We start from the raw sequence: 26,172 nt of genomic DNA on the forward strand, positions 1-26,172 counted from the left end.
GGAAATTATATCCAGGTGAAGCCGAAACGGAAAAGCGAGCTCGGCGCGGCGGGTGACCCTCGGGAACTCTCCAGAGCGTGAAGAGCTCCTCCCCAAAAAGGCAGGAAAGAGAGGGAGGGACTCAGGGAGGGGGGCCGCTAGCTCCTAATCCAGAGGCTGGAGATGGAACCCGGGAAAGGGGCGGGCGGGGAGTCAGTCCTCAGAGTCCTGGATCCCAAGCCCAGGGCGGAAAAGTTTGGTGCGAGTCTGGTCTAACCGCCCCGCAGCTGGGGGTGCTGCGAAGGGGGTTCAAAGCGCCACGACGAGGGGGGGAGGGGGCGAGGCGCGAGCGCGGCCTGAGTCTCCTCCCGTCGTGACACCGAGTGCAGGGATCCGGGCTGGCGAGCATTTATTAGTTCTTTCACCCAAAGCTTGGTCAGGAGCCCTGAGCTGCGATTGGCCGACGAGGAGACCGTCCCGGGTGGCAGAGACACGCGCTGATTGGGCGACAGCGGCCACTTTCTCTTCCCATCCCTGACTGTGCCGAGGCGTCCGCCGACCCCAAGAGGGACCCGCGCTGCGCCCCTTCCCGAAGAGAGAAGGGTGGAGCGGTGGAAACAGGGAGAGGCAGCCCGAGGGTGATGAGAGCTGCTGAGCGTAGAAAGGAGTCTCTGTCTCTGTCACTCTGTCTCTGTCACTCTCTCTCTCTCTCTCTCTCTCTCTCTCTCTCTCTCTCTCTCTCTCTGGGTCTCTCTGGTCTCTATCCCTGGCTTCCTATGTCTGTGTCTCGGTCTCAGTCTCTTTCCATCTCTGTGTGTAGTGCCTTCCTCTATCTCTGGTCTCATTCTGTCTCAAACGCCCTTGGTTTTCCACCTGTGGGTCTCTCTCTAGGCTTACTGCCACTGCAGGGGGCGCAATTCCAATGAGAAAGCATTGGGAGCCCCAGTTTGGGTTGAGTTTTCCTTCCTCTGGTCTGTTTGTGCCCCTTAGCCTGGGCTTGTTAGGGGATCCTGCCAGTGGGGGATCCTCTCAGGGAAAGCCCAGGGTGGGCCCATAATGTTCTTTTGTCCTCTCAGTCCGGGGGATGAGGAATAGGTGAGGTATAGTTTGACAAGTGGGCAGCAGTGGCTAGGCCCTTGCAATATTAGTTGAAGGCTGGAGGTGGGGAGTCCTCTCCTTTTCTTGGTTAAAAAACCCCTCTGGGAAGAAAGAGCTCTAAATCTCCATATAGAGATCCCCGATGCAAAGATGCATCTATATGGTAAAGTTTTGCCCGGCTGCAGCGTTTGTTCTCAGGAATTTATTATAGCATTCAGACTAAACTGCTGGAAAAATAAAAGGAGCGAAGTCTTGGCTAGGAGCTGAAGTGTCCCCAGCAGGATATGACGCCAGGAGTGTTGTAAAGACTGTCTGTCCTTAGAGAAGGTACCATTGTGCACAGCCTTTTATTTATAACTTGGTAAGTGCCAGCGAACTCGCCCCCTTTACACCCCCAGTGCCAGCCCCGCGTCCTGCACTTCGCTTTATTCGCTCGCGTCTATTCAGGGACTGTCACTCCGGGACTGCGACGTATTCAGGGCCTTAATCAATCAAAAGGATGAGAATTGGGCAGGTTTTTCCCTTTGAAATAAAGGAAACAATGACTTCTGGGCTTCAAGTTCCCCCTTTTCCTTTTACCATATTGGAATTTTTCCTGCCCTGGAGTCCTCCACCCCTCTTTCTGAGTCCCCCTTCCCCCACCTCCTTTGACAGTTTTGACGTGAACTCAGGCCCCCAATCCTACTTGCCCACCCCCTAATTAAGGCAAACTCAGAAGCCAAGATGGGGGGGGTAGCTGCTCAGCAATCCATGAGTTGGCCTTTTAAGAACCTATTCCCAGTGGGGAAAGCAGACAAACTCTCCACTGGACCTAGTGTCAAAAGGCTTGATTAACCCTGGGAGACAGGCCTCTGGAGACTCCAGAAAATGTCTGGACACCCCCTCCACCCCCATCCCCTCACACACACATACACACACCACCACATCCACCCATCTTTGGGGAAGGGCACATGACCTCAAAGTACAAAGCAGGGAGGCTGCTTGGAGTGGAGGCCTGTTTAACCTGGTTTTGCACAAAATGATTCAGTTTGTCAAAGGGAAAACCTCTTTTCCTTATTGTGGACTAAGGGCCATCGAGTCTGTGCCCTTATTTCCTGGACTACTTGTCATGGGATGGTATCTACAAAGCTAGACTTTTTTCCAGGTTTTCTGCCTCCCAAAATTTGAGTGGAACTCTGGGTCGGTGACAATTGTTTCAGCAGGGAGGTAGCTAAAGTCTATTTCAAGAGGAATCCCAAATGCGTGGTGAATGTTAAAAACCTGTTAGCGCTGAGACTCATTTGTTTTTGAGTTGAGGCTGGTTCTCCAGGGCCTCACGGCATTGACCATGCGCCTGCCCAGTGATCTTTCCCCAGAGCCGGCACAAATTTCAAGGGATGCATTTGCTTAGACCCTTTCCTGGGGTCCCGAATTCCCCCGGGGCCCCCGGGCCCCCCCCCCGTACTCCCCAGGGACGCTTGGATGGAGATGCTGCCAGTTGAGTGCTCACGGACGCCTGTCCCTAGTACACTCATAAACTAGCCGCCACTTCCTATAAAATTGCACAATTGCAGACCGCGAGAATGTGTGAAGGTCAGAGACTCTGAGGCTCCTGGGTGGGGAGATGAACCCTTTTTTTTTTCCCTCCTTCCCAGCTACTTCCCTGCTGAGCCTCAGCGGGCACCGGACGGCTAGGCCATTTCCAAAGCCCTTGGGAGTCCAAATTCCCTGTGGCCGGTGTTCTAGATGTCCGACCCAGGAAGGGGCAGGATAGCGACATTGGCTGAGGTTTCCTTGCTGGTGGCCCCACCCGCCGGCAGATCAAGTCAGTCCCCAGAGCACAGGACTGGGCAGAACCCTGAGCAACAGGTCGCTGGAGCGTCTGTTGATAGGGTTTCCTAGAGGTTTGGCAAGACGCATCCGGGTTAGATACCCAGCCCCCTTTCCGTCCCTGAGGCTTGGAACTCGTCCTTATAGCTTTCCAAAGTCACCCCACCCCAAATTCTCTGCTGCTGGAAGAAGTCGTCAACCAGGCCACTTCCACTCCTTGGAGCCAGTGGGCCACGAAGTCAGGAGGCCGAACGCGGCAACGGTACTTGGCGCTAATTGGCAAAAGAGTGACCCAGCAGAGGAGCTTGGAAGGCGAAGCCCTGATCCCTGATCCCGGGTTTGGAAAGCATCATCCCTAGCACAAGATGACAAATTACGCAGAAAACGTCCAGGGATGTCCCCAGACGGCTTTGTGAATGATCCTGGCGTCCACCCGCGCTATCTGCGCACTTGTAAAATGAAACTGGAGTCCTGAGGAGGGAAAAAAAAAAAACGTTGCTGTTGCCTCCCCTGCCCTTCTGCTCCGCCCCCGCCCCCCTTTTCAGAGGCACTTCAGGTGACACGGACAGTGGGCTGGCTTGTCCAGTCTGGGTGAAGCATGTCTCGGTCACTTGAAGGCTCTTCCTCAGTGGATTTAGATGGGTGGATCTACACCCAATCGCGGTTGGATGGCTTCTGCCTGAATGCCGTCCCCCAGTGTGTAGGCTTCTGGCTGGGGAACCCCTGCAAGCATTTCATGACCCATGAGCTTTCAAGAACTCTTAAGGGATGACCTCACTTCCAGATGGACACGGGTCTTAAAAGAAAATTACAATCTGTGTAAAATAATGTCCCTGGCCGCGTGAGGGTCGGGGGAGGGTAAGATGGTGGCGTCTGACACCTAGGCCTTTTCTGCACAATCTGGAGGGCAGATCTCTGGGACACTAGCGTGGTCTGCCGGGAAGGGCCTGGCCTCCTCTCGGGTCTCAGGCGTGACTCTCAGGATGCACCCCCAGGTTAGACAAATGCCTGGAAACCCTCTGTCCTACAGAACGGATGCCCAGCGCTCACAGGGAGGAAGTGAAAATTGATCACGAGCTTCCAGGCCAGATGCAATTGTACGGATTGGTGACTGTGCGGGTTAGCCGCCGCTGCCACCGCGACCATCTTTAGGCGCCACTATTCTCCCCATCAGAAAATTGGTCCAGTCGGGAGGAATTCGAATTTAGGAACTGGATGGGTGAGGATCTAGGTGCCGCGCTGAAATGTGGTTTGGGCCGGCCCCGCCGCAGTGGGTTTGCCCCTGCTGTGCCCCGGCGGCGAGGGAGGCGCGGGGAACTGTGAGCCCGTTCTCAATAAAGAACACATGGTTTGTGGGAAGGAAGGAGGAAAAGAGGAAAGGGAAAAGGAGAGACCAGGAAAAGAGAGAGAGAAAAAAAAAACTTAAAAGGTACTGAAAGAGGTAATGAATGCACCTCACTGCGACTGGCCTCCTACACACGTTCATTTGGGTCTGCGAAATTATCTTTATGCAAACAAGACCAGAAGCCAAAACCAAAGCCCAATTCTCCAGAGGAAAAGAACGTCTTGGTTTTTTGTCTGTTTGCTTGCTTGCTTGCTTTTAAATTAGAAATAGTCCTCTCTGCATGATTTGGTAAAAGTTCACTGGGGAAGAGGATTTAATATTTCAAAGAGAAAATTCGGTGACTGCTGTAGGGTGGGGGGATGGAGAAAGAGAGAGAGAGAGTTATTGGGCATGGGTCTTCCTTTTCCTGGCTGGTGTTGAGGTTGAGGACAGTGCAGCCTGGGCCTTGGGTAAAGGATCTATTTGGAGGCCAGCGAGGGTCGAGGTGGAGGCGGGAACACAGCTGGGAAAAGGCCTGCTGGGTTTCGGAGCGGACTGAAGACGCCTGGAGCAAAAAGGTGGTCAAACCACCGCTCCCGGAACTCCTGCCCCAGGGCATCTGAACAAAAAGAGCTGGTACTGTGGATCGCGCTCCGGGGGCTAGCCGAGTAAGGGAATGGGGGAACACTGGTGAGAGGGGAGTTAACAGGCCTTTTGCTTGGATCAGTACAGACCTCCCTACCAATCTACACGACCCCACTGCCTAAGCCTGGGCACCGTGCTGCTATTCTTCTCAGCCTGGATCCCATCAAACCCTCACTCCCCTCTCCCCAGCAAGGAATTTTTGTCAAAATGATTTAAGCTGGAAAGGAGAGGGTCGTTTGACCGCAAAGAGCAAGAAGAGAGAAACCTGAAAGACAAATGTTCAAGCTGGACGAATCCCACAGTGAGGTCACAGGAGCCCGAGGCAGAAGGCTGCGCGAGCCCAGTACCCACGGTCCTGGGATTTTATTGGTATGCCTGGAGTCGCAGTTAACAGGTGGGAAGAGGCAAGGTTTCCAGGCACGGGGCGCGGCCCAGCCAGAGACCTGCGAGGCGCGGGCCTAGGACAGGATGGAGATACTGGGGAGCAAGCTGCGTGCACCTGCCTCCTCGCTGGCCCCACAGCGCACACCGCGCACAAGCAGGCGGAAGGGCCCGCCCATCTTGGAAACAAGTCTTCTTCAGATCCCATCGCCCTTTCAAAGGGTGCGGGGGTGGGGGGGGAGGGGCTGAGAAAGAAGGAGGAGGGAGAGGAGAGGGAAAAAACGAAAGAGAGGGAGACAGGGAAAGAGGGAGGGAGGAAGGAGAAACTTTCTTCACCACACCAAATCGAGACGCTTCAGTCTTTGAACCTCTAGCTACAACTTGCATTAAGTTCCCTCCTGGAGGGGTTGAGGATTTAGTTCAGTGGAAGAGTGCTTGCCTGGTAAGGGTAAGGCCCTGAGTTCGATCCCCAGCACCGAAAAAAAAAGGAAAAAAAAAAAAAAGTTCCCTCCTGGACCTTAACTTTTTTTTCATCTCCCAGGAAAAACATCTACTTCCTCTTTTAAATAAAGTTTCTCTTTCTTTAGAGGAAACTTAACTCCAGTAGCTGGCTTTGGGGAGAATGATAGTAGAATAATTTTAATTCGGAATCTTGGAAATGGGAGAACCATGAGGGGGAAAAGAAAAGATGAAAACCGACCATCCTGGACAGCGAAACTGATCGAAAGGAACCAACGAAACGCAGTGATTTGGCTACAGCAGGGAGCGCAACAGAAGTGCGGATTGGAGGCTTGTTCTCCCCAAACCATCTTGCAAAAAACTGTCCGGGATCCCCTTGGTGGCCTTCCTGCTCAGGTCATCATCTCAGTCTTGCTTCTCTCCCCACCTCCCCCCAAAAATTCCGTGAGGTATTTTTCTGCCCCCAGCTCCCAGCTGGGGCCAAGAGTCAAGACAAGTAGCCCCAAGAGGAATGAGCTTCACAAAGCCTTTCTTCTTTTCTTTTCCAAACGAAATCTAATACTATCTGGCTGCAAAAATATATATCACTCGCCCTGAGTCTGAAAGATTAACATTTGGATATGTAGGAAATATAATCTGCATGGCTAATTGATTCTCAGCGTATCAGTTTAAAGGATAAAGATCGATATCTGCAAGATGGATATTGTATTAATAGGGACATAAATAAAGGCCGAAGAGTCGTTACCCAAACCTTTGAAGCTGGTTCCTGGCTCTCCGACCCTCCTTGCTCCCACTCGGTTACCCCCACTTCCCCGCCCCCAGCTCCTGCTGGGCTGGAAGCACTTGCTTCTCCCACTGGGGTAAGAGTGGAGGTTCTACAGTTAAGGCAAGAGTATATTTTAATCCTGTTTGAGGAGCAAGTGGCACCTTTTCTCTTGAGCTGATACAGGTTGACAGTAAAAAGTGAGCGAGGTATTTTAGCACAACTCACTACACTCTGAAATTTAGAAACACAGACACAAAACTCAGGGGATAAGTTCTCGGCTTCCTCTTGTACGTCCTCAGCCTTAGGGACGTGGAGCCATCACGATGCTGGCTCCCAAATAGAAGTCCTTAACAAACCCAAGAGTGGTCGATCTGGGCCCCTGGATGGGCAGGAGGACGGACCAGATGCAGCGGACGCTGGGGGATGAGGGGGAGCCCGCCAAGCCAGACCACTTCCTTTGAGGAGCGGGAGATGGCTCTGAGGTAGGAGAGATGGAAGAGAGTTGGGGGTATGCTCTAGGGAGTGGAGCCTTGGAGACCGCGGGGTGAAGGGAACAAGATGGGGTACACTTGATTCTAACAAGACCGTCTCACCCTGTCGGTGGTTGCCAATTAGCGTTGAATCCCAGTGGCCGCCTCCACTGCGGAGCTCGCGCTGCTAAGGGAATTTTCCAAATGAAAATAAATCACCCTTCGCGCCCCCTTCTCCAGTAATTAAGAGGGACATTTGGACAAAACGAGTGTAATCTTTATTAATTACTCAGCCCTCGGAGCGCCCTTCACATCAATCACGCCCAAAGCGAAAGTACAGCGGGCATCTAATCCTTTCCCAGAGCGCATTTGGAGGATCCAAGATGCCAGCGTTTCTACCATTACTGTCACCTTTCTGGGCAATCCTGGCAGTGGTGACCAGAAGAAACTCGTGAGAAATGGTGGGGACACCCATGTCCCCTGCGCGGAGTGCCCAACAACTCTCATGCTCCGCAACCGGCTTGATAAAGCCCTCCACTCGTGAACGTCCTTTATTTGGGCACGCACTCGTATATACACGCAGAGACTCTGCAGGCGCATCCCCCTTCTTTAGTCTGGGCCAGGTCTTCTCAGTTCTAACGCTCTAAAGAAGAGCCTGAATAAAAATCGAATCTTTCAGCTCAAGGGACAAGCTGAGCAGTGATGCTGGGGACAGTTTATCTCTAAGGCAACATGGCAGGAGAAAGAAATCCCAGTCCTGTCGCCTGGAGGACACCTATGCAAGCTGCCCTGGAGAGTGGGGTGAGGAAGATTTTAGAACCTATAGAGATTCCAACTCCTCCAGGTGGAAGGGTTCAACAGGACAAGCACACTGCGCAGTGCGTGTGTTGGGGACTGGGTCCTCTCCAGTTCTTACAAAGAGACCAGAGAAAACTCATAGCATCCAGGTTGCTGGCGAGAAAGCCGGCTGGAGATGGAAGCGGGTGGGGACTAAATTCAGGTTCTTTGAGAGCAGTCCAGAGGCACCGTGAAGGCTCACCTTTAGTGTTCAAAGGGGAATACCCAACTCCTGCACCCACTCCTCCCAACCTGGCTGGACTTGGCCTCTTGACCTGAGCTTACTCCCCACCCCAACCCCACACATCCAATACCATCCTAGCAAGTCCTGCCCTGCCAATGCCATGAGCCCATATGATTGGGTCTGAGATCCTCCACTTAAAAGATACTGTCAGTTAAAGAAGGGGGGGAAAATGGGAGGGGTGTGATGCAGGGCAGGAACCCACAGGGCGATTATACCTGAGGCACAGTGGATCAAGTGGGGCTGGGAACTCTGAGAAGGATGTCACCCGAGGGACACTGAGTCCTCTTCTAGTTGCTGTCCAGGCTTTTCAACCCGATTATAAACGCTGGATCCAGCCCACCTTCGGAAAGTCGGGGCTGTCAGTGGATGCCTTCCCTCAAGGATGCCCTGAAAGCCCTTGCATCACTGTGCACTCTTGGCTCCTGGGCCTGTCAGAGCTTCCCCAGGAGACTGTCTTGAGTGCCCCATCAAGCCCCTGTGTGCGACCTTGGGGACACAGGGTCTTGCGGAGACACACTCCCTTAGTTGCTGCTTTGGGTGGCCCTGACAAAGTGAAAGGAGTGTGGAGTGCCACAATGGCTGGCAGGAGCACCGCCCTCCTAGCTTTGGTGGTGCCTGGAGCCCTGCCCTCCCAAATACTTCCTTAGTGCTGGAGTTGGGTGCATTTCCCATTACCAGGCATTTATTCCTTTACCTCTTCTATAAGTCCCCTATAAAAGCTCAAGTTCCTTTGTTTACTGGTCACCTCCTAGCCCCAGACAACCTGAAAATCTTGCACATGTTCATCTTGACCTTTTTTGGCTGCAAATGCCATTTTTGTTTGACAGAGAATAAAATACAGTAACCAGACAGACACCTTGCTCTCCTGGACCTGTCTCTCCCATTCCCCAAATGAAAGGAAATTCTCTCCAAGAAGTGCTGGGCTAGTTTGGAGCCAGACAGGCCTGTGTACCTCTTTGGGGGTGATTGCTGCCAACTGCCTTAGTTGGGAAGGAGAAAAACTTCCAAGAGACAGAAACCCTAAAAAACCAGCCCTCCTCTGGCTGGTGGCTTTGTGAGATAAATTGGGAAGAAACAAGGAGGGCCATTGGAGAAGGAATGTCTTCACTAGACTTCATGAGTCATTAACATGAAAACATCTTGGAAAGCCTTGGGAGTTTGGGACCAAGGAACACAGCAGAGGAGGTGGAGGTGGCAACAGGTGACAAGGTAGTAGGGGCTGAAAAACAGGCCACTGACTTCTTAGGGCAGCGATGCTGCTTCACAGTTCAGAGGGGCTGCTTGGCTACAGGAAGCAGCTCCTGCCTATCACAAAAACCATCCATAAAGCAAAATTTCTCAGGATCTAAGAGCTGCTTAGCAGGTGTATGAAACAGAGGTGAGGAGGTCTGTGTGAAGGGGAATGGACCTAGGTTTTTGATATCCAAAGAAGGTCAAGATATTCTCAGAAAGACCAGGCAGCCCTATCCCAAAAGTGTAGGATCATCCTGTAATAGAAATAATTATGGTCAGTCCCTCTGGACCAGGTCACATTTGTGGGAAGGGCTTGTGCTCCACTCTTCTGGCAGCAGAAAAGCCCCAATTTCAGGAGGTAAACAATAAGATTTGCACTAGAGGGAGGACAACCCTGTGGCTTTCATGAGCAGACTGTAGATCACTTGAGAGGGAGAAGTCAAGTAAACTTTCTGAGCTCAAAAACAGGAAAGCATTCTCAGAACAAATGTTTTTTAGATACAGGAAAAGAAAAAGAAAACTGGAAAGATAGGATTACTCCAAAATGAGGGAGGAGAGAGAGAGAGGGAGAGAGAGAGAGAGAGGGAGAGAGAGAGAGAGAGAGAGAGAGAGAGAAACCATAATAGTAGTTTAAGATATTTCTGATCAAATAAATCCTAGCAGATGTCTGTCACAGAACGAAGGGAATTGATGTTCAAGAGCAGTGAATGACTGTTTGTGATTTCACATTTGAAGGACTCAGTACACTGGGAAAAGTGAACCCTCACCTGGGGGCAGCAGGGTGTCAGGGGCTGAGCTGCAAAGATCTTAGGAAGGAAAACACAATAGTCATGATCTTGCTTAGTGTTGCACATCCCTACTTAGTATTGACTTAAGCACAATTCAGGGCTGGAGGTGTGGCTCAAGTGTTACAGCACCTGCCTACCAAGTGTGAAGCCCTGAGTTCAAAAACTCCAGTACTGTCAAAAAGAAAAAGAACAATTTGGTTTGTTTTGCTCCCAAGATGCTGTTTATTTAAAAAAAAAATAAAGTGACTTTGGCAGCTCAAACAATGCAGAAGTACAGGGTTGTGGGAGAAAGGGTGGGTGAGAATACCATGGATACTTAGAACAAGCTCCCTAAAAGGAGAGGCTATGGAAATGCCAGGGCCAGAGCTCAACTCTGGAGGAGATGTCACTATCCCCTTCCAAGACCACAAACTGGTAGCTGTCACCTGCCATGTGCTCTATCTTGGATCCCAGTCTCCAATCAGAAAATCAGACTGCACACTCCAAGAGAATTCTCCAAGGATGTGTGCAGTGTCCTGTGGTTGGCAGCAGGACATCTCAGAGAGCCTGGAGTTTCTTGGTCCAGCTGCCTAAGTGCCCTACTTCTGATTTTCAAAATCAGGAATATCTGTTGGTGGTGACAAGAGTACTCAATGATAATGATGGATTATAATAGAAATAACATATATTTGTTGAATGTTAAATTTGTGTTGGCGTTGTTCTTAGTGTGTTACAAAAATTCGCTTACTGCTCCAACAGTTGGTTACCAATGACGAAAAGGAGGCCCAGGGAAGTTAATTAATTTGTCCAAGATCACACAGCTATGAACCTCTGTGCAATATTTAAACCCAGAACAATGTTCTGTTGCTGCTTCCGTTCATTAGAAAGCCCTAATTTTCTAACACTTTGATACGACCCAAATGGATGAGATATCTGGAAGTGATCTAAAACCTTTCATTACCTACCTTGTCCTGATAGTAAATAAATTTCAATTCCCCCCAAAAGTGGTTTTGGTGTTGTATTGTTTTGTTTGCAGTACTGGGGTTTGAACTCAGGGCCTCGGGCTTACTAAGCGGGTGTTCAACCACTACAGCCACGCCCCAGTCCTAACACAAAGTTGAACTCCCACCTCATTCTCCCCGAGTGCTAGGAATACAGGCGTGCCAGACGCGCGCCACCACGCCCAGCCAGAACTCACCTTCCACGGGTCCAACCTATTTTGAATGAAAAGAATATGGAAATGTCACCTTTATAAAACACACCCAGCGATACAATGCTATTTTAAACTTTTTGCTTATTGTAAACAACCTTTTTATTTCTCCCAGGAAGAATTTATCAGCCTGTATTTCCACGCCGAGAACCTGAGACTGTCTGGCATCATCTACCGGCTTGTAATCCGGAACAGACAGTGGAAGGCGGCGCACTGGAGTCTCCTTGCCCTCCTCCAGCCTGAGCCAAGTCTGCGTGAGCAACGCCGCATCTCCGCGGCTTCCCGAGGTCCCCGAGACGCGAGCCCCGCGGGAACCTGCCTTCCCCCCGCTCTGTCCGTAAGGTCCGCGTGGAAGGATCGGGTCCTGCTGGCTGCCGAGACGAGCTTTTCTCAGGACCCTGGGCCAAGGATGCCGGTGCTGAACAGAAACCCCAAGTCTCCCGCTGTTCCCAGTCCCATCCTCGGCCCCTCCGGCCGGTGTCACCCTGACCCGCCCTCGGACGGGAAGTGGCTTTGTGAAGACACTCTTCGCACCGTGGGGAAAGACGTCAGGGCTCCAGGCAGGGGCCTGGGTGTTCGGGAGCCGCGGGTGCCTGGGATTCCGGAACCTTGCAAGGGACAAAGCGCGGAAAACCCCAAGGGCTGGAGGAAGGCGACGTCCTGCCTCGCCCTGCCACTGCACCACGCGGGTCTTTTCTTAACTTACTATTTAGGGCGTCTCTGCTATTTTTAGCAGACGTGAACGCAGAGCTTTCTGGCGGGCACTGAGAGCGACGAGTAGGAATCCAGGGATGTGAAATGCACCATGTGACCCTAAATCACACACCCTTCGGCCCCTGAAATGTGGTACTCCACCTAATCCGTAGAAATAAGACTAAAGACCAGGTGGCACACAAAGACAAAACAAACAAGCGGCTGGCGAGGAAGCTCGGGGGTAGAGCCCTTCGCCCAGGGTGCGCAAGCCCTGGGTTGGTCCTCAGGAATCATTGCTAAACAAACAACACCACACGTACTAGGTGGGGATGCTGAGTGACAGGATTGACACCATACGCGACAACTGGGCTCGGGACAGCCTCTTTGTGCCTTTAGTTCTCCTCTGGCCCTTGCCTGCCTTTCCGGATCTCTAGCCCACGAGTAGGCTGAGAATTGGGGCGCAGGACCGCGAAGGGGACAATCTAAAGGGTCATGGACTCTATGGGGCGAGGATCAGCGCCTGTCACCCCACGTGGTCTAGGATTCGCTCCAGTTTAGAAGACCCTTGGGGTGAGAGTGATGGCGCCAGCCCCAACATGCAGATTCCTTCCTCCACCTACAGGGAGGGTCCCAATCGTGTAGCGATCTCAGAGTAGCACGGACAGCCTATGGCGTCCCTCGCCGTCCCCGGTCGGTCAGTGAGCTCAGCTGGGGGCCGCCCCAAGCGTCCCGCTCAAACGCAGAGAAATCCAGGTAATCCCCGGCTTCACGCTGACCCAGGGCCGTTCTGCAAATCCACTTACACCTGGATCCCAAGCATGGAATTAATTTGCACGCCGAACGGAAGGACCTTTGAAAAGAATTTAACAGCTCTCCCAGGGAGTGTTTTAAGACTCTGCGAGCGAGGTGTGCTCGCACATCCGCACCTGTCCGCCACTAACAGATGAACTGAGCTGCCGCTTGACTGTCACTGGCCAAGACACCGCAGCTGTCACTGGTGATGGTTTGTTCCTGTGACCTCGAGATTTTCCTGGTTATTCACATAATCCGCCCCCAAATCCCCTCTTTGTCTCTGAGTATTTATTTGTTTATTTATTTATTTAGGTAACTCATCTCTGTTGCCCAGTCTGGTCTCCAAATTCTGGGCTCAAATGATCCTGCGGCCTCAGCCTCCCCAGTGATGGGACTACAGGCGTGGGACACGGCTCCAGGCTTGTCACTGAATTTTGGTGACTCATCGAACTTGGAACTAATCTATTTTGTGGGGTCTGAGAAATTCACAGAAAAGTCCCGTAATGGGGGAAGGCACAAGCTCTCAATCAGGCTTTTTCAGAAAAACCACAGCACACCCACTGGGGATGCAAAGGTAACAGGTGTGTGTCTGTGAAGAGGTGAGGGGCAGAAGAGAAAAGAAAAGAGGAGAAGAGAAGAGAAGCAGAGAGGAAGAGATTAAATAGCCCTTCTTTGGGTATCAGTCATAACCACTGCGGAAATCCAAGCAATGCCCCAAATTCTCCCCAAGAGTTTCTAAGAAGAAAAACAAACCTGGCAACGTTTAGCTCATTCAAGTGAGATTAGGGAGACAGTAGCATTTCAATAAAAACGTTGTGAAATACATGACTTTCAAATCTTACTGCTTAGAAGAATCAACTGGGAAGCCTTTTTAAAATATACCTATGCATCTCCTACTCCCCCCCGCCTGGAACAATTAAATGTAGTCTCTGGGGGCAAGATGGGTGCTTCCGGTTTTTTTTGTTTTTTTTTTTAACAGCCCTCTAGGTCACTCTAACCTGCCACCTGGATTGATGACTCGCATCAGGAAATAAATTTGCCGTGTATGAACTTAATAATTTTATAAGGAAAACTAATTTGCCTTGCAGTTTGATCCCCAATTTTTTTCTCAGGCAAAAACTATCTAATTATCACTGGGAGTTAACCCTTCCCCAAAACTATGGGTCAGATGTAACTTGATCTCCACCCCTCAAGTTTAGCTGCCAAATAATTTTCAATGCATACACAATAGGAACATAAATGCATTATTTCTGAATGATGGAGAACACTGCTTGTTATGAGAAGAAACACAGAACACCATGCATTCCACAGTTCCCAAAGTCAAAGCTGTTCAAATAAGTTATTTTGCAAGGGTTAAGGACATTCTCTTCCATTTATGTTGTGATGTGTTTTGTCATACTAGGAGCTAGGAGACCACTCTCTTTCTTCTCACTTCGATACCCCCCACTTGACCCCATGGAGATGTGGCATTTCTAAGCCAAAGATAATCCAATTTTACATGCAAAGACAACTTTTTCTAAAGGAAGTGTGCACATTCTTCCTGAGCTCCTAGGAATATTCTTGGAGATTGGACTTTAAACACTCCCTTCCCCCAAGTGTATTTTATGATCGGGAATCACTGTGAATTTATCAAAGAAATAAACTTGCTTTTCTTTGGCATATTTTAGGTCTGCATAAAAGAATAGCATTAGAATCAGACTTGATAGAAGGAAGCAATGGTGGTGGTATATGTTGTGTGTTTTTTTTTTTAACACGGACAATCAAAAGACATTTCTCTTAGACTTTATTCATCCACATAACTTCACACCAAGATGACTGCAGTCATTCTAACATCCACCTTAGGAAGAGTTATAGTAAACATTAGCTGTTCCTCAACCTTGATCTCTAACATGGTCAACAAAAACATAGGACTTTAAAGGAAGAAAAGCAAATCTTTGCATATTTAGCAAAAGTTACCCATCAAGTGAACTTAGTCATCTTTGTATAAGAAATGTAAAATCCAGATATTAACTCACACAAATTAAATGATTATAGAGGGTACCAGTTGGATCACAGAGTAATGGGATGACTCAGTTATTGAAGTCAATAAAATTAGCAAGTCTCTGAAGAGTACTTTATTTAAAATGACAAAGATTGAAGAGGAAATGGAACAGGGAGCGCAGACAATGTGAAGTTTAATAGAACACATTCTCAGAGTGGTGGGAGATTCCACTGCACTGTATGTTTTCTGCAACTATGTAGACGCTGCTCAATTTGCAGAGGACAGAACCAATGTCTTCATAACTGTACCCTAAATGTTACCCTGCAGAAATGGGCAGAAACAGAAGCCAAATGCCCTTTAGTCTCCGATGTGGTTTCTGTCACAGAATATAATGCAATAAGCATTCCACTATTATAGTGATTTTGAAGGCTTTTCGTGAGTATGTTTTTTCACCTTTCAAAATACTTGTGAAGTAAAGAAAGAAATTATTTACCTAAGACTATCAGAGCTCAGGAATTATGGAGTGGCCATTTGAGCATGGTGAGCCACACTCATCAGCCATTTAGAACATGCTAAGAGCTCATGAAGGCTTTGTGCATAGAAATCCAGACAGAGTTCATGTGGTTGTCTTAATATTCTGGTTGTGAGAAATTGACAAAAAAATGTAGCAAATAAATAAGATCACTGCAGATGGTTATAAGTGTTAGGAAGGAGGTAACGCTGGGAGCAATATGCCCTAAGGCTAGAGTGGGCAGGGCAGAGCTCTCTTGAAGAGGTGACATTAAAACTCCTTGAAGCTCAGAATGAAAGTAAGAGTTAGATTCCAAGGCATTTTGACCATATACAAAGTGTATACATAAATGTATAAATCCTCACACCAACCCCTCTTGAGACAAAAGACTCTGATATTTTTCTCCCCATTTTATAGATGAAGAACCTGAGGTTGAGAGAGGTTAAATGACTTCCCAAGGTCTTTGCAAACAAGGAGAGAGCTAATATTCTATCTGACTGCAGATACTGGTTTTCGACCCCAAAACTAATGAGCTGTGGAGGTGGATGCTGTTCACCAAATCATTTGCATCCCGAGGCTGGGCATTTAATCCACTGCTTGCACGATGAGTTTCACTTGAAATTCCTGTTCTATGGAGGCATGATAAGTCTAAGCTATAGTTTCAGAATCAGACTGAACTGGAGCCATGGGAACCCCTGGTTTCTGACAGATGTCAGAAGGTCATTTCTAGGACAGACTAGGAATGACTTTTGAGGTAAGCCACACCCATGAGCTGGAAAATGTGTCCAGGATTGAGTCAAACTCTTCCAAGAACATTAGAATTGTCATGGAAAAGAAGAATTGCCCCTCCATTCTCACTAGCGCCCTCTACACAACTCAACCAGTATTTCAGAAATTATTTTCCAAATTCCCACTTTGTGTAAAGTGCTGTTATGTCAGACCCCTCCACATGAAATAGGAATTACTAAATTAAGTCTGCAAAATGGTGGATAGGAGATGCACACCTGAATGCCAAAATACCATGGGAAACCCCATAAAGGTTTTCATCAGTCCATTTTGCCACTCAATTTCTGGTTAAAAAGTTAGCAAGTTAGAAATTAGAAATAAGGCAAGGTTAGCCAAGAAAAAAAATATCATGTTTAAGTACTAAGCTCCTGACTGTCTCTATAATTTTTAAAGCATTCTAACTCAAATTTCTCATCACAAGAAATTTACATGTGCAATCCATAAAAGAAGCAAAATGTGGCTTTCATTGTGACTGAGGCAATTCAAAGATGTATTTCTCATTTATGAGGAATAAGTTAGGTTACATCACTGGTGTACTTCTGTGGAATATAAATAAACCATAAGAGGCAAGCTGGTTCCCAAGTAACTTTAGACAGACCTCTAAGTTGCCAGTGTAAGGGAATGAAATAACAAACACATGTTTGTATACACATGTACACATGGTTACCTCCACAAAGCCAAGTTCTGTTACTAGTATGCATAAATAATATGCAATATATATATATATATATATATATATATATATACACCCATATACATAACACAAACCCACACATATGCAGGTGTATTTCTGCAGCTAAAGTGATTGTAAACAGAATCTTTACTGGAAATAAACAAACAGTGAATAAAAGATAAAAATGAATATAGAAGTAACACAAGATGTTGGGGAATATAAATTAATTAAAACTAATCTCTGAAATATGATTCCTTATATTAGACAGTGGAAAGCATTTCATAGAAACCAAGGACAAAGTGTCACAACAGAATTTAGTTTTAGTGGATGTTATGGGTATAGCTGCTTCTCCTCCGAGAACTCACTGAGCCTTCAGGAACTCCTGTTAAATCCTAAAAATAATGCTATAAAATGAATATCTAAGCAACATACGTTCCCACAACTCTAGCCTCCATTCAAAACATGAAATTGGGATTTGGATGGGAACACGTTATCAAGGAAGAGAGAAGCCATGCAAATAAGTTGGAGCAATTTCACTAGGAAATAAATGTCATAAAAATATTTTTTCTATAAACATTTCTTGTTTTATTATTAAGACAATGAAGACAGATAACACACCATATTGTAGTTCCTAAATTGCTGCCACACCACTTATCAATGGCCAATAAATTACTTCACTCATATGATAGATACAAATGCTCCATTCAAGTGCAGCTAATAGAACAGTGTCAGGATATCATGCAGACAGCTTGCATAAATACACAAAGAATAATAGCATACCGGCAGCCACTTCTGTGATTTCTCAGCATGAAAACTTTGTCTTTTTTCCAAATTCCAAAAGATGGAATAGGAATAAGGAATGTTTTCATATAAAATACATTTGGAATTTTTTTCTTTAAAAAGGCACCTAACCCACTTGCCATATACACTCATAATTCACCCCTTAGTTACAAAATCGGATAAATATGTATTCTGTTTCATCTCATGTGACCAGATGTGAACACTGCAGTGATTCCAATGATTGAGCAAACAGCTAAATCAAAATAATATTTTAATGATAAATGTATACTATCATTTGTATACTTATCAGTTAGTTTCATTTTTGGGTATTACATATATATATGTATATTTCAACATATAATTGAAAGTCATTAGTTGTTTCACAGTATAAAATCTTGGATCAATTACTAACACATTTTTATTTTCTATTCTTAATTTTGAAATGTATTTGGATCGGAGGTATAAGAGAAATGCCTCCGCTTAAAACAACTTTTCTGGAAATCTTAATGTGCAAAGTTTCCATATATATATTCAAAAATAAATTATTTTTAAAACGAAATTTAAAAAGTCAGAGGAGAAGCCTATAGTTTATATTCTGCGTGAATTGCTTTCAGCATCTTCCAGGTGGGGGCAACAGTAAGTCAGTTTTGAGAGAAGGGAGATCAGGCTCTTCAAGCAATCTGAGTCCAGTTACAGAAGATGAAATAACTTCCTGGCAGTAACACCGTGAATAAAATAACCGCAAGCTACCAAGAGATGGGACATCTGGGCTCTGCTCCAGCCGCCAGGCGGTGGGCAGCAGATCACACTGCCTGAAGCGCGCGCACCGCTGCACCTCCGCTGGCGGCCCAGAAAGCGCAAGCGCGCTGTGCACCTGCTCAAGCGCTCACACCTGCGGGCATTTGGTACGCGCAGCAGCCACACGCTAGCCCGCGCTGTTCCCGCAGGGAGTGGTCGTCACTCTCAGAGCTCAGGATCTCTGCTTTTCCAGGACCGTCGGGAGGAAGGTAAACCATTCACGTTTACATCTCATCCATTCTTCCTTTAGGCAATTCAAGTCCATTCGCAATCGCAATAACTGCGGATATTATGCGCGCACGCCCGCTCCCTCAAAGAAACTCTCAAATCTCAGCCACTAGAAAACAAGCTTTCAGGATAGTTGGCAGGGATTCCACTATTCTTTCCTCCTCTCTGCAAATCCTCAGACTCTGGGAAGGGACGGCCACCACGCTGGCCAGAATGGGGAGAGGTATGAAATGGAAAACGACCTTGCACAGCCCTGGAAAAGGGACACCCCATCAGCATCCCCGCCTCCTCTCTTTGCCACTCTGGCCCAGCGCCAAGGAGCTGGGGCCCGAAGAGCCATAGGGGTGGAAACCGAGGCTCTGCTGTGGCCGGGCGGGAGGAGGGTGTGCATCCGAAGGGTCCCAGGGAGAAGGAGGAGAAGCTCGCGAGCACTGAGCTAGAGGCCCCGTCCTCTTGGGTCGCGCAGTGCTAGCAGTGCGGGCGGAGAGCCCAGTGAGCTGCTCCGCTACGTGTCGCTCCTCCGCGCGCCTCCGGGTGCCGCTGCCGCCCGCACCCTCGGGCCGCCGCCACCGCTTCCCGCGGCCGCACCCTCAGGCCGATACTTGAGCCAGCATATGACCCAAGTGACCACGACTGAGAAGAGCGCCAGGATGCTGGCCACCGACAAGCAGATGGGCCCCACGGGAGAGGGCGAGGGCGATCCAGAGGCAGGGGCAGCGCCAGAGGGGGCCCCGCCTCCTGGGGGTGCCCCACCGCCGCCACCACCGTAGTGGTTGACGAAGATGAGGCCGGTGAAGAGCAGCACCACCATGGAGAGGAAGGAGAAGACCACGCACACGCAGCCAGCGGTGAGCGCCGCGCGCTTGCAGTTCTGGCAGCTCTCGTAGGCGCCCGGGGCTCGCAGGCCAGGGCGGACGCGAGACCCAGGGGCTGCGTCTTCGGTGGGTGGCTGAGGCTGCGAGGCCGGGGCTGGCGGTGGGTTGGGTGCGGGCGCTGCGCGGCGCGCGGGCAGCGGCGGAAGGCGGTCCTGCGGTAGCGGATCGTGCGCCGCGCGCACCGCCAGCGGGAAAGCCTCGGCGAGCTTGGTGTTGTTGGGCAGGCCGTGCACGCGGCTGTCCGGCAGCGGCGTACGGTGGCGGCACACCGGGCACGCGATGGCGCCAGGCGGGCTGTGCCAGGGCGGCGGGCGCGGCGCGCGCTCAGGCGCGGCGCCGGTAACGGCGGCGGCGGCGCGGAGCTGCAGCTGGCTCAGGCACTCCTGGCAGAAGGTGTGCAGGCATGCCAGCAGCTTGGGGGCGCGCCGATCCGCGTCGAAGTAATTGTAGCAGATTTTGCACTCATAGTCCTCCAGCGGAGGGAGGCCAAGGGCCGTCGTCGCTGCGTCCCGGGCTCCAGCGTCCCCGCCGTCTCGAGCTCCTGCTGCGGCGCCCCCGGCACCCGCCCGGCTCCCGGGGCTGCTGCTCGGGCTCTGTTCGCTGCCGCCGCTGTCGTTCGCCGGCGCTGCCATGGCATGATCCGCCCCTCATCCGGGGCAAGGTGAGGCGCTTTCCTCCCCCTGCTTGCAGCCTGGGCTCCGGGCGGGAGGCGGCGCTTCTGCCTTCCCCCCTCCGACTGCTGTCGCCTGGAGAGGGAGGCACCGCTGGCTGGGCGGGCGGGGGCGCAGTGGCAACCCTCCCTTCCTTCCACCCCACCCCACCACACCCCTGGCACGGGTGACTCGATCTCTCCCAGTCCCCCGGAGCCTCTCGGTCATCCCACTAGGCCCCCTCAAGGCAGCTCTCCTCCCAGACTTGGGTACCGGTTTTTGTTGGACTTGGGATTGGGAGTTGAAGGCAGCTGGGAGGCAGGATAGGAACGCCTTTGGGGTCGCAGCAGTTTAAGGCTGTTGTGTTTTGTCTGAGCACCTCACCCCCGCTCCCCCACACCCGATGGTGGGAAACTGGGACCTGTTTTTTCCTTTTCTCTCTTCCTTAACATTTTCTCCACCCCCATCCCCCCTCCGCCTCCCCTGTCTGGGGCTGGGTCCCTGGAGAAGCCTTCTCTCCCCCTCACCAACAAGAGCTCACCGGTGATGTAATGAGGGACCCACGCAGGGAGAGGAAGCGGCGACCTCAGCAGCCTGGCAGCGGTAGTTCCTTCCCTTAGTGAAAATCGTGATCTCATTTCTCCTCCAAGGGCGAAAGCCAATAATCACCAAGCCATTTATGCTTTGCGCTTTTATTAGCAGAGCCCTGGGCGGCCCTGCAGCGCACTTGTCCTAGTGGAAGAGGAGTTACTGGCATTTTCCTTTCACCACTTGAAGGAAAATTTGAAGCTGAATGGTGCCTTTTTTTCCCCCTCTGAAGTACTGCTCCCTGAGATTTAAGGAGGGTCTTGCTATTTCCTGGCACTGACCACAACAGATGGAACTATTTCGTTAGTGCCTGGTCACTTACAGAGGCAAAGAGGGAGTGCTGTTGTCAAAGAAGTTCACAGACTTTCAGAGGTTCAGTCTAAACCTAGCCTCACTTCCATCCTTCACTTGCTTCCTCCCCCTACCTACTTCAACGTTTAGCACCCAAAGGTAGAGAGCCAAAACGAATAGAAACCCAGGTGAGCAGGAAAGCAAGAAGTAGGGCAAGATAAGGAGTGGTGGACTTGGAGACCTTCCGAGGTGTGATGTTCAGATATTCCTAACAGAAAGTCCATTCCCCTGTTCTCCAGGTGAGGCCTTACCCTGTAAAGAAGAACCACCCCCATCCACACAACAGGGAAGACCCGAGCGTGGCATTGTGAGATTCTGGATTCCCAGGACTGGGGAAGTTCTCACTTTCTGTTCAGACACCTTAAGGGATGCTTGTGAAAAGGATGGATTGGAGGGTGGCAAACCAAAGGACAGGACAGAAGGAACTACTAAACTACTGATGTACAGACAAGTGGTAGAAGAGTCATAACTAGTAGTTTCTGGGCTGTTTGAAAGTAAGTTTACTTTTACTCTGTAAAGAATCACATACATTTAAGGCACCTTAAGGGGAGCTTCTAAAAACCATCAATTTCCCATTTCCCGATTTCAAATTTTTAAATTATGATTTGATGAAATACTCCTTTAGTTTTGTTGAAAGTATTTCATTTTGTAATGGGGGATGTGAACAGAGAGAGGGTGGGTTGATGGCCTTGGACTGTTGCTGAGTGACCCAAAGCTGACTGGAAGAAAAGGCTTTCTGTCCTCCTCTTTGTGAAGAGCCTGGGAATGTGTGTCTTATGCACTTTTAAACTGGGTTCTTCTGTTGTAAGCCTTGACTTAGGCTTAGGCTTTCTGTCCTCCTCTTTGTGAAGAGCCTGGGAATGTGTGTCTTATGCACTTTTAAACTGGGTTCTTCTGTTGTAAGCCTTGACTTAGGCTTACTGATGCAGGGAAAGTGTCAAACAGAGCATCACAGGGGGAGAGAGGCACAGACCGAGGGAGGCAGGTGTGGATTTGTGTTGTTCTTCCCACCCACCCACTTCCCAAGATGTGTGCAACCTCTGTGCCAAAAGGAAACCAAAAGGCAACTTAACAAGAGTTCCACAGGCCTATGTGTTTGGCCACAGCATACATTTGGGGAAAACATTTAAGCTTTTGCAGGTTTGTTCCACTACGTATTCTCACCACGCACCAGGGTTTCTCACCCTCAGCACTGTCGACATTTTGAGGTGCTGTTCTGTGCATGTTAAATGTTTAGCACCATCCCTGGTCAGATTTGGTTGAAGTGAAAGCAAAACCAGCAACATCTTCCAAGTCCTATCTAGTACAAGCAAACAGCAGTCCCCAAGTCATCATTTGTCAGTGACGGGCATGTCTTCTACAGCTCATGGTAACTTAGGTCCTACCACATTGTCCTTGGAGTGGCCAAGTGTGGCTTTTGTCTATAATGGAGTCTATTGATGGTTTCATAAACAATTCTTAGAATTTGGGTAACCGTGCTAAAACTTACTTTCTGTGCTTGGATAGTTTTTTGAAGGGCATCTCCAATTATTTTTATCCTGGGACTTGTCTCTCATTTTTTGGATTCACATAGGTTTCTTGTGGGGATTCCATTGATGCAATGAGGGGCCAGGACATTTCTAAAGAGTGTAATGTAGACCAAAAGCATGTGTCCTAATACACAGTATGGCCTAGTGCCCACTGTGTCCCCTTTAGGAGTAAGTACTGAAGCTCGGTCATTAGTGTGGGAATTAGGGTTTCCTCAGCAAGAAAAATGTGTTGAAATAGATCTTATGCAGGAACAAGGAACTTGGTATTCATGTGAGTATTTGAATTGGCTTTGCAAGAATGCATTTCCTTTATTATTATTATTATTATTATTATTATTATTATTATTGTTGTTGTACTGGGGATACATTGTGATGTTTACCAAAGTTCTTATACTATATCATAGTTGAATTCACACCCTCCAGCATGCTCCTTTATTCCCCCTCTCCTCATTCCTCTCTTGCTCATGCCTTAAACATATTAAGTATACTATTTGGTTAATTTTGAGGACCTGAAGGAATAAGATACAGCCACAGTTTTGGGTAATGTTTTGTCTGCATTCCCCGCATTGGCCATCTGAAGAATGTTTTACTTTTGGGAGCTTCTGTCTCACAAAGGACTTAGTGGGGAACAAATATTCACGTAACGTGAATTAACCATCCTGAGTCTAGTTCTCACCCTTTCTGTAGTATTAGATATGCTGTCTAGCAGCTCTGTGCCTCAGTTTCCCAAATTGCAAAATGGGAATGAGTAGTTACTATATAAATCTATTGTAAGGATTGACTGTGTCATGTACATTACATCCAAATAATCCCCTAACCCCTATGAATGCTCATTATTATTTATGTTATGTCTGATTCCTAACCTTAGGCATCCTGACAAATACCCTGTGAGAGAGGCCAGTGAGTTTATATAACTAGCCCAAGGTGGAGCAGCCAATAGTAACAGTGGTTCTCACCCAATTTTTCTTCTATTTCAAAGAGACACAGATAGCATGTCAGTCACAAAGACCCGTCCTGGCCTATGAATTTAACCATACATCATGGATCTGCCAGTTGTAATAAATAAAGCCCTGAATAAAACATCAGGACAAAGAGAAATAAATATTGGAGGGGTAGATAATGCCACTCAGAAGCAAGCGTTAAATCATTTGATCAAACAGTTGACATTTAAAATAGAAACTGGATCGATTCAATTCAATATTTATTGAGTTCTTATTTCAGAAGACATTGGGGCTGGTGAGGACACCTGGCCTCCAGAAACCAAGAATTTAATAGAGAAGCCAAGGGAAGGACCAAAGAGACAGGACAGCTAACTGTGCTGTGATGTTCCGCAGGGAATCCTGGAACAGAAAAAGGGCACTGGGGGCAAACTAAGGAAATCTCAAAAAGCATGAATTTTAGTGAATATCATACAGGAAGTATATTAATATAAGATCCAAATAATACAGGAGACTGAGTGTGGCATATTTAAGAACAGTGGGGATCTTGGCAAGTTTTCTGTAAATTGACAATATTCTAAAATAAAAGGTTTTTTTTTATTATATATGTTTGTGGAGTTATGATAGTCAACTTTGCATTACTATAACAAAATACCTGAAACACCAATTTATAAAGGGGAGAGGTTTATTCTGGCTCATAGTTTTGGAGGTTTCAGTCCGTGGCTGGTTGGTGAAGTTGCTTTTGGGCCTGTGTTGGGCAGTACCTCGCAGCTAACTATTCACTCCATGGTAACCAGAAGCAAAAAAGAGGAAGCAGGTGGGCCAGAGTCCTAATATTGATCTTCAAGGACAGGCCCCCAAGGCTTAACCTCCTTCTACTAGGCCCCACCCCTTAAAGGTTCCACCACTTTCCAATAGAACCACAGGCCCCAGCCTTTAACACGTGGGTACACAGTAAGGATAAAATATGAGGTTTTAAAGAAAAATTTACTTTTTAAAAATGTGGACAATATATGGGAATTTGTAGTCACAAGGCCACTAAAATTCCTTAAGCGTTTTCCTTTAAGGCATACCTGCTCCATTACACATTTGCATTGTGCCTTAAAGTAAATCCATTAAGCAGATTTTAAAACCTTTCCAAGGCAACTTTTATTGTACTACGGTATCATACTACTTATTATAATATCCAAATAATAGTAATTTTAAAAAATGTATAGATATAATGCAATTACCTTAAAGACAATTCAGAAGAGATTACTTTTTATAATGCTAGACATTTGTCCCAGGGCCTTGTGCAGCCAGGCAAGGGCTCTCAAGAGCTTTTTACCACTGAGTTACATCCCCAGCCCTCAGAAAAGAAAAGTTAAATCCCCCGTATCCCAAGACTCCTGCACAGCTCTTGCCATCATTGAGTTTTTTCTCAGAAGCATGTTTTTATACCGTTTAGTAACAGTGCACACATCTTGCTTCACTCTAGCTAGTTTGATTTATAAAATTACCAATTGTATTGTCTACATGTTTCAGACCGTGTGTTGGGTTTGAGGACACAAACCAGACAGTAAACAAAACAGTAAAATGCTTGATCTAACAGAATGTATATTTTAGTGTCTATGAGCGAGATAGGCAATAAACAAATGGATGAATATGTAATATGGCCAGAAGTGGACAGTGCTAAGGAGAAAAATATAGCAAGATAGGATGGGGAGTGTTGGTGTCTGGAGGAGGTGGTTTGCTGTTCTAAAGTGGCCAGGAAAGCCCATCTAATAAAGTGAGCAAAGACCTTAAAAAAATGAAGGATAAGTCCATGTGACCCTGAAGGAAGAGTGTCCTAAGCAAGGTGAACAGTGTTTGCAAATATCCCGTGGCAGGACTGTTTTTACTTTGCTCTGGAAACAGCGCACAAGAGGCCAATGGCAGGAACAGAGTCCACCAGGATAGGTGATAGGAGAGGTCGCAGAGGGCACTGGGGCAGAGACAATCACATAAGGACTTAGAGATTACTTTAATGATTTTTTAATCTTAAATTAGAGTGGGATGGAAGCCAGTGAAGGGCTTTGAGCAGAAAAGTGCAGAATCTGATTTAATTTTAGAAGAATCACTGTAGCTGCTGTGTGAAGTAGGGTGAGGGGAAGTTTAGACACAGGTAATCTGGATAGGCAGATGGAGTGACAAATCAGTGAGGACTGTATCTTGCACCAGGTGAGTGCAGAGAAAAGGCGAAGCTGCTGGGATTCTGTAAATGAGCTGAGGATGAAGCCAGCAGGGCTCACTGATATAGCCAGTGGAGGAGAGAGCAATTCCCAAGGATACCTCCAAGATTTTTGACCTGAATCTTCAAACCTCTGGCGTATGTATTTTTTACTCAGTAGTAATCAGAATGTCAATAGTTTTTATAACTAGGGCCTCCTCCACAGCCTTGCCTGACCACCACATCAGTGGGCCTTCCCCTGACCATCCAATATCAAACTCCACCACTCCCACTTCCTGTCACTTACCCTATTGAGTTTTATTTCATAATTGCACAATTGGCTGTGTCTGGTGCAAATTAAAACATGGGGCCTTTGTTAAAAAATTAAGAATTTTAAGGAGGTTGTCAGCAGAGCATTAAAGCCAGTGCCTGGCCCTTTTGGGCACAAGCCTGTCACACGTTTGTGAAGCCAGCCTTGCATCCTCATGTCCTGTATTTAATTAATTTGTTTTCTGTCTACTCCTTCACATAGGCTTGAGTTCCTTTGTTTTCTTCCCTGCCATTTCCCCAATGCCTCAAAAAGCAAAAA

The 26,172-nt window shown here is 48.1% G+C and overlaps 1 protein-coding gene and 1 long non-coding RNA gene across 3 annotated transcripts in view; one reads left to right on the top strand and one right to left on the bottom strand.

Annotated features, from left to right (window-relative positions):
- Positions 1-17,164: 17,164 nt before the first annotated feature.
- Rnf228 (ring finger protein 228) lies at positions 17,165-20,794 on the bottom strand. The gene is made up of 2 exons (XM_074071834.1): positions 20,531-20,794; positions 17,165-20,085 (listed from the first exon to the last, which is right to left on the bottom strand). The coding sequence occupies exon 2, from the start codon at positions 19,969-19,971 to the stop codon at positions 18,970-18,972; it is 1,002 nt and encodes a 333-aa protein (XP_073927935.1). The 5' UTR covers positions 19,972-20,085; positions 20,531-20,794; the 3' UTR covers positions 17,165-18,969.
- LOC109678817 (uncharacterized) overlaps positions 19,242-26,172 on the top strand; it is a 40,072-nt gene continuing 33,141 nt past the window's right edge. Inside the window, exon 1 of one of the 2 annotated variants that reach the window (XR_012447390.1) lies at positions 19,242-19,312. This is a non-coding gene — a long non-coding RNA (uncharacterized lncRNA). Of the gene's footprint in view, positions 19,313-20,366; positions 21,423-26,172 lie in introns of those variants that run through there. The other variant, XR_012447391.1, reaches the window with a different exon arrangement.

The sequence above is a fragment of the Castor canadensis genome, chromosome 4 (genome assembly GCF_047511655.1).
Source record: "Castor canadensis chromosome 4, mCasCan1.hap1v2, whole genome shotgun sequence".
Classification (NCBI taxonomy): Eukaryota; Metazoa; Chordata; class Mammalia; order Rodentia; family Castoridae; genus Castor; species Castor canadensis.

Bases quoted from the DNA above. Each gene is read 5' to 3' on its own strand.
- Rnf228 (XM_074071834.1), bottom strand. From the start codon at position 19,971: ATGGCAGCGCCGGCGAACGACAGCGGCGGCAGCGAACAGAGCCCGAGC.